This window comes from Nicotiana attenuata, chromosome 7, assembly GCF_001879085.1.
Source record: "Nicotiana attenuata strain UT chromosome 7, NIATTr2, whole genome shotgun sequence".
NCBI classification, from domain to species: domain Eukaryota; kingdom Viridiplantae; phylum Streptophyta; class Magnoliopsida; order Solanales; family Solanaceae; genus Nicotiana; species Nicotiana attenuata.
In genome coordinates, this window is record NC_031995.1 from 59,246,503 (window position 1) to 59,255,019 (window position 8,517).

General features: G+C 40.7%; 1 protein-coding gene across 1 annotated transcript in view; it reads right to left on the reverse strand.

Annotated features, from left to right (window-relative positions):
• The window catches only part of LOC109229168 (transmembrane 9 superfamily member 1-like), a 6,778-nt gene continuing 4,864 nt past the window's right edge, over positions 6,604-8,517 (reverse strand). The window contains exons 10-12 of the mRNA XM_019394513.1: positions 7,850-8,223; positions 7,202-7,475; positions 6,604-7,107 (exon numbers count right to left, since the gene is read on the reverse strand). Of these exons, the coding sequence (XP_019250058.1) occupies positions 7,040-7,107; positions 7,202-7,475; positions 7,850-8,223 (716 nt within the window). The 3' untranslated portion in view covers positions 6,604-7,039. The remainder of the gene's footprint in view (positions 7,108-7,201; positions 7,476-7,849; positions 8,224-8,517) is intronic.

The window sequence follows — 8,517 nt, forward strand, 5'->3', positions numbered from 1 at the left end:
AAAGTGTTGCACAAAAACGCAGAAGTTAAACGTGAATTGGGAGCAAAATAGCAAGGCTTTTTGCAAGCAGTTCGTGTGTGATTCAAGTGTGCAAACCAGAAACTACATGAACCAGATTGAAGAACCAACTCCATAAAGAGTTTTATGTGTCTTTCTTTATTTCTAGTTCAATTGTAGTAGGTGGTTCATATTGTACCTTTCAGCTTTATCTAGAAGCAATTGTAGTAGGTATTTTGAGTATTCAAGTTAGAGTTAACTTGAAGTTATCGCAGCAGTTAGAGGCTGGTTGCTACAACGGGATTATAGTTAATCCTTAGGTTTACAAAGAGTTTTGTAAATGCTATTTTGGCTCAGTGATTTAAGTGGAAGTTTGGGAAAATCCTACTGAGTAGTAGGTCGTGGTTTTTTCACCTTTTGAGCCAGGTGTTTTCCACGTAAAAATCTCTGTGTTCTTTATTTTTGTATTTATTATTCCGCAAACAACAGTAGTTAGTATACCTAGAAGAACCAGGTTTTTCTAGAGCGAAAATTGGGTACCACACAAATCACCCCCCCCCCCCCCTCTTCTGTGGTATTGACGTTTAGAACATCATTGAGTCTGCCCTGCAGAAGAGTAAAAGGAGTAGCAAGAAGAAGAAGAAGAAGAAGAAGAAGAGGCTGGTGAAAAATGGAGAGGTTGTATGTGACAAGAACATTCCTGTAGTGGAAGTGGATGAGGAAGCAGCAGAGGAACCAAGTTCCTTGGTCAAAAGGTCTCAGAAAAAGAAGTGATTTGCTGAAAATGCTTCAGAGGAAGGTGTTGCTACGCCAAGTTCAAAGTCAATGAAGAGTGGTGGCAAGTTGAAAAAAGTAATAGGTGAACAGTTATGTCTGATGAGTATATCTTAGTGAAATTAAGTGGAAAGGGTAAATCAAGTGTGAAGTCTGGGAAAAGAAAGTTGAAAGCTGTGAGGGAACCTGATTCTGTGAAGAAAGTGAAACGTGAAAGTCTGTCCAGTAAAGAAAGCTTGAGGTACCAAAAAGTTCTGTGGGGTCGCACTTTTGACCTAGAAATCTCTGAAATGGCTGGTATGAGGCAACTACTAAAAATGGTCGAATTTCAACAGTGGGGACATCTGTTCAAAGTGGATGTGCCCAAAGTCTATGAGGATGAGGTCCAAAGTTTCTATGCAGACCTCTTTCTTGTTGAATCTAACCATATTTGTGCTTTAGTCAATGGATTTGACATTGTTATGGATGCTGCTCTGCTTGGAGACATACTTAAGGTCCCTCCTGATGGTATGTCCTTTGTCAAGAATGTGTGTGGCTCAAATTTTAGGAATGCTATTGTAAAGGAAGGGGCAGTCCAGCGGGGGGAACGGGTGCACAAGAAAGCTGTGTTTCCTGTTTATCAGCTCCTATTTGAGTTGGTAAACAAGGTATTTCTACCCTGTGCTGAGAGGAGGTCCATCACTTCCAATCTGATCTTTATTTGATGGAAGCATTGGATGGGTTCCGATCTGTTAATCTGCCAGTCACAATGATTGAGCACATGCAAAAGGTGGCAACTTTCAAAGATGGGAACCATGGTCTTCCTTATGGATTTCTTCTCACGCATGTCTTCAAGTTCTTTGATGTGCCTTTGGGACAGCCCAAGATAGGGACCAAGAAGCAGACCTTCTCTCAAACTACTTTGGAGGAATGTGAATGTGTTGAAAAAGGTGGAGGGGTAGGAAGCACTTCAACAATCTCTCAGCTTATCAATGCCCAGAATAGTGCTACTAAGGAGATCAAGAAGTTGAAGGCAAGGAATGCCATTCTGGAGAATCAGCAGGCTCAAGGGGCACCAGGGTCAAATGAAGAGATCGCTCGTCTGACCAAAGAAAATGTGATCTCAGGCACAAGTGGAGAACCTGAAGGAGAAACTACTCGCAGAGCAAATGTCGGCCAATGCCCAAATTGATCTTGTTCTCAACACCCTTGTTGCAGCTTCTAAGCCATCTCCTTCTAGTGTCCCCTAGGCTAACCCTTCAGTGACCAGTTTCTGGATTATCTCTTTTATTTTTTATGACTTTATGGCAGTTGTTTTTCTTTTTATTTTTGTGGTGTGGATGGAATTTCCTTGTACCGCTCCTGATGATAACATTCCAAATTTACCTTTGCTGTAATGGCAAAGGCTTATGTTTTATAAAAACTATCCTCTTTTGATGTTTAATGCGCATGTTTCTCTGCTTCTCTTTTCTATCATGTTGTTTGCACATATGTGGCATGAGTTAGCTAGGCTAGACTTCTTTATGCTTCTTGCTTGATTGTGTATTTTTAATGATGCCAAAAGGGGAAAGTATAATTGAAACAGGGATCTGATTAAGGGGGAAGCATAAAGTTAGGGGAACTGGCGAAGTTCCTGCTACTTCATCTGGTTTATTTTGCTCTAAACATCTGTTATCAATTTCTAAGTTTGTCATCATCAAAAGGGGGGAAATTGATGGGTTTACAGTACCTTAGCTTTACGTTTTGATGATCTAAGAAACTTACTGTCAAAGAACCAGATAAGGAACCTAACACACTTGGTACACAACTCAAATCAACGGACTCCAGCTAATGTGAGTTGCTATGACTTCAGAAGATAAAAGAATCAACACAGGAACCTGATCCCCTTGTGTTGATTCCCTGATAGTAGTACGAAGTCAGCTGTCTACAGCTGGAAAGTAACTGCCTGCACTGTACACGCAAACAGTGCGGCACAGTACTGCAGTCACTCCTCTTTGACCAACCAAGTGATTACATCGTTCAAGTGATGTCATCCAAGTTGTATTAACAAAGAGAATTACAACAAAACATCACTTGAAGACTTGAGAAGTCATTCAAGCACTTCAACCGTTCTTCAGTTGAGCATTCAATTCTCAAGTGCAATCAAGAACAAAGTACAACACTACTATGGACCAGTTCCTACAACAAGTATCTTCTATGTCCTTAGTTGAGTTGTAACTTTGTATTAGTTCTTCATTATAATTCCTACTTTGCATATCTAGAAGCTTTACTTAGGAACCCCTTGTAAACCATAAACCTTCAGTGTTTGTGTCGTGACTAGAGTTAGTCATGAGTTGAAGTCTTTGTAATAGGTGTATTGCAAAGTGGCTTGTAATAGGTGTATTACAAGTTAGTGAGGGATTAAGAGTTTAATTCCTAGATTGCATAGGTTGTAATCTAAAGTTGCTCATAGTGAAGTTGAAATCCTACCAGTGTAGGTCGTGATTTTTTATCCTCTTGAGCAGGGATTTTTCCACGTAAAAACTCCCTGTTCCATTTACTTACTGTTTCATTAGCGCTATCAGTGGAAACTTATAGAGGACCTGGTCTCTATATAGTTTGGTGGACTCACATATTCTATCAAATGTCATCTGCAAATAGCATGCACCACGGCACCTCCCCGTGGATGTGGCGCGTCAGTACGTCCATCACCAGAGCAAACAAAAAAGGGTTGAGTGCCGACCCATGATGCAACCCCATCATAACAGGAAAATGGTCTGAGTCCCCAATCACCGCCTTCACTCGGGTCTTTAGCCCATCATACATGTCCGTAATCAACCTAACATAGGCAACATGTACACCTCTAGCCTCCAAACATCTAAACAAAACCTCCCTCGGAACTTTATCGTACGCCTTTTCTAAGTCGATGAACACCATATGCAAGTCCTTCTTCTCTCCCTATACGGCTCCATCAATCTCCTAACAAGGTGGATGGCTTCTGTAGTCGAACACCCCGGCATAAATCCAAACTGGTTCTCGGAAATATACACACTCCTCCTCACCCTTAGCTCTACCACTCTCTCCCAGACTTTCATAGTATGGCTAAGCAGCTTGATACCCCGATAGTTATTGCAATTTTGGATATCACCCTCGTTTTTGTATACAAGAAACACCGTGCTCCACCTCCATTTTTCGGGCATCTTCTTCGTTCCAAAAATGACATTAAATAACCTAGTGAGTCACTCCAAGCCTATCTTGCCCACACTCTTCCAAAACTCCACCGGGATTTCATCCGGCCCGGTCGCTTTGCCCCTGTTCATCTTACGCATAGCCCCCTCTACTTCATCCACTCTAATCCACCTACAATACCCAAAGTTACAACGACTCTCGGAGAGTTCCAAATCACCTAGTACAATGCTCTTGTCCCCCTTCTCGTTCAAGAGACTATGGAAGTAGGTCTTCCATCTCCGACGTATAAGCTCCTCATCCAACAAAACTTTACCTTCTTCGTCCTTGATGCACTTCACTTGGTCCAAGTCACGCGCCTTTCTTTCTCGCGCCTTGGCTAACCTGAACAACCTTTTATTCCCACCTGAGCCCTCGAGTTCCTCAGACAAACGACTAAAAGGTGCAGTCTTGGCCGCCGTAACTGCTAGCTTTGCCTCTTTCTTAACTAACTTATAAAGATCCCTATTCACCTTGTTCTCCTCCTCGTATACACTTTCCACTAGCTTCTGATACGCTGCTTTCTTGATTTCTACTTTTCCTTGCACATCTCCATTCCACCACCAGTCTCCCTTGTGACCAACAGAGTAACCCTTTGAAACCCCTAATACCTCTCTCGCAACTTCCCTAATGCACTGCGCACTCGTGGTCTACATAGCGCTTGCATCCCCACTACTCCTCCAAGCCCTCAAAGTCACCAGCTTGACCCCCAACTCCTGCGCTTTAGCTTCCGTCAAGGCTCCCCATTTTATCCTATGTTGGCTATATATCGCCCTCTTCCTCCTCCTCTTCGTGATCTCAAGGTCCATGACCAGGAGCCTATGAAGGGTCGAGAGGTTCTCACTCGGGATGACCTTACACTAGAAAATCAAATAAAACAAACAAATAACAAGTTCTCGTACTTGCAATAATGGCGTGTATTATTCCCAGCGGTATTGCTCTTTCTCAAATTTAACCATAAAAACATTTGAAGCGAAAAACATTTCAAGTCACTGGGTTTTGAAAGTAGGAATAGTACTCTATATTTTAGTCACCAAAACTTCTTTTAACCTGTAAGCCAAATTTATCTTCGCTTCTTTCCTTTCTCGAATACATTTAGAGACGAAAACGACGTAAAACTTCGATATGTTAAGACTCAAACGGTTCGCCTAGGGGTGTTAATGTCACGAAGGAAAATATTTTTCGGAAAATATTTTTAATTTTCCCATATTTGGTTGGCTTAAATATTTTGAAAAATATTATCCTTATGAACTCATTTTCCTTCAATTAGAGAAAAATATTTTCCTTATCAAGAGAAGGGAAAATATTTTCCAAACTTCTTCTCAACCTTCCCCACCACCCCACACCCACTCACCCAACCCTACCCCACGCCTACCCAACCCACCCCCTCTCTCCAAAAGGCTTACTTTTTTACTTTTTTCAAATTTCAACTTTTCTCCGTCATCACCCACCCTGCTACCCCCTCCCTCCCCAGGGAGGATCCAGAACGTTTTCCAAACTTCTTCTCAACGTTCCCCACCCTCACCAACCCTCCCCACACCCACCCACCCACCCAACCCCACCCCACGCCTACCCATCCCCTCTCTCCAAATAGCCAATCCGAGGGGTCCTCTCTCTTCCTCATTCTATTTCTTACTTATGGATTGCCTTAAGAAAAGCATCATTTCCTTCCTTTTGCTAGATTAAAAAAAATTCTTTACTTTTTCCAAATTTTAATTTTTTCCCGAACTACTAGGGCCGACCACACCAAGATTCCCTGCTGAGTTAGGTTGCGCGTATCTCTATATATAGATACGAGCGGGGATACCTCCCCCCCCCCCCCACACATCACGACAATCACAACACACAACCATTCACTGGTATGAGAGAGTTAAGCCTTTTGCCTGTTTTCCGTTGTATCTGCCATCCAGCCACCTCACTGCACCCCCCCCAAGACGCCCGTATGCTCCACAAAATTTATTTATTTATTTAGTCTTTTTTTTTTTGTAATTTTCCAAAGTTTTTTTTTTTTCACTTTTTCCGCCTAACCCCCCCCCCCCCGTAATTTTTTATTTTTTTTTTATTTTCAGTTTTAGTTTTTCATCTTTCGGTTTACAGGTTCGAAATTTTACAAGTTCCAAAGTTATAAGTTCGGAGGTTTATGTGTTTGAAAGTTTACGAGTTTAGAAATTATAAGGTTTACGGGTTTGAAAGTTCACGGTTTCAAACGTTTAACGGTTCGGAAGTTTATGAAATTTATAGGTTCGGAAGGTTGTTGGTTCGAAAGTTTATAGCTTCATATTTATTGTATCTAAATTATTTATGAATATTCTTGAGAAGTTATTTTCCTTAATTTACGTACCAAACACCGAAAAATGGATAAGATTACTACTTGTTTTCCAAGAAAATATTTTCTTGGAAAACATTTTCCGTTATACCAAAACACACCCTAGATGAATGTATGACATCTTGCATAAATTCATCATTACTTGTTAAAAAGTCTTTTCAACCATCTTACCCATAACAAAGAAATACCATTTCAGAAAAACATTTTACCAAGCGAATCAAGTTGCTCTGGAAATCATTTTAACAGCAGAAACATCCTTGAAATTTTGAGCATTAACAGGATCTAATTAGATCTGAGTGTGAATAAAAAACTAATCTCTGCTGTAAATAATGCAATGTTTATATCGAAGTGGTTTTCGCTAAATTGTTCACCAAGGACAAAAACTGACCTGGATCTCATTCGTAACTGCACGAGAATCAACAAAAAATTAAATGGCAGTGCTTTGAGTGCATCCGAGTCGTATAGTAATGGAGATACAATAACTACGTGACAGCTGAAACTCTTACAATTCTAGCCTTGAATCATTTGAAGTCTCTTCATTCTAATTTAAGTACAAACGAAAATAGGAGATTACTTTTACAGCCCAAGGAATGGGGAAAATTTTCAGGGCTCCCCAGAATACAAGCAGAGGAGGTACCTACCATCATTAAACCGAATCGAATCCCACAAAGATACATGGTTCTTGAGGTTTTTCTCGACCTTACTGCCAGAAACTAAGCAAATGGAGGAGCAGTGTCAGTCCTACTCCTTGTCAAAAGATTAGTCGCATTTGATGTTTCTATAGATCCTCCTCACAAACAGATGTGAGCCCAAAAATCCAACAGCACCTACATTTATATGACAAAAAGGCATAGCTGATTAGAATAAATGAACCGGATATCATTGGAACTCCAAACGAGCAATAGACTCAATGTGACTTACCGCAGAGAATTCCTAAGCCGAGACAAAACATCAGTGTGTATCCAAAGTAGAAACTGGTCTGAAAGAACCCTGACATCTTAGTCTTCACGTAGTAGTAATATACTGAGTATAGGTAGACATAGACAGCTGTAGAGGCGGCTGAGAAAAATGAAGTCCATTGCCAATGATAATTCTCAGCATTTAACAGGAAATATGTGCCCACAATGGTCACACAGACAGTAACAACAATGAGAATCAGGAATACCAAAAGCATAAACCCGTAAACATAGTACACCTGCAAAAACCATGACAAGGTATATTAGCAATCGATTCAAGACTTTAATATGTCACTACCTAACAGAAGGGGTTCTTTCATGAGTCCCAGATCAATTTAAAAAATTATACAAAAAGTAAGACTGCCATGCAAGCAAATGCATGTTAAGCAAAAGATAAATGTTTTATTCAAAGGAGTTAATTGAAATTTTACATAACACCTCTAACTTATCACCAGAAAAAGGGCACGAGGTGGACCCACTGGGTCAGCACCCTGAAGGACTGAATTCGAATTGTTTCTCCCTGAATCAGTGGAAGTTCAGCCATCATTTTTTATTCAAACTAACTTAGTAACCGATGAGTGATACACAAGACTTAAATCGGGTTACAGTTTACCTTGTAATTCCAGAAGGATGTGAAGACGAAATACATCTCAATAAATATGCTGCCAAATGGTAGCAAACCCCCCATCAAGGAGATTACGGATGGCGTCAAGTACCACTTTTTCACAGGTATAGGGCGAGGAATGGTCTTGACACGGCATGGATTGTTTGGAGCACCACTCCAGTTTCTTCCAACGACTGTACCCAGAAGAGCCAGGGGGAAGGAAATGAATGCCCAGATAACGAAGACAACTACCATTGTGCCAAAAGGAATGGCTGCTAGAGAACCATAAAATATGGCAATTGTGTTCAGAATGAAACCAATTCCAAAGCACAAAAATGGAAAGAGTGAAGCGGTCAGAATCATCGACTTGATCCAGCTTTTCCCTGCAATAAGTGGATAAACAGCATGACTATTGTACTTGTAAGAGAGAGAGAGAGTTGTCATCCCGAGTTTTGGGAAGTAAATTGAACAACAAACAAATAAAACTGTGCATAGTAGCTGTACCCCAAAACAGGGGCCACTAGCAATATGTCCTACAGTACACATCTATAAATAATAAGACAAAAGATCCCAGCTTGGACTCCTTTTGTTAGACAGATGAAATAGAAGTGCCGATCAACAGAAAAGCCAAAGGAGAGTGTGTGGGGTAGTTTTTTTTTTTTTTTTTTTTTTGGGGG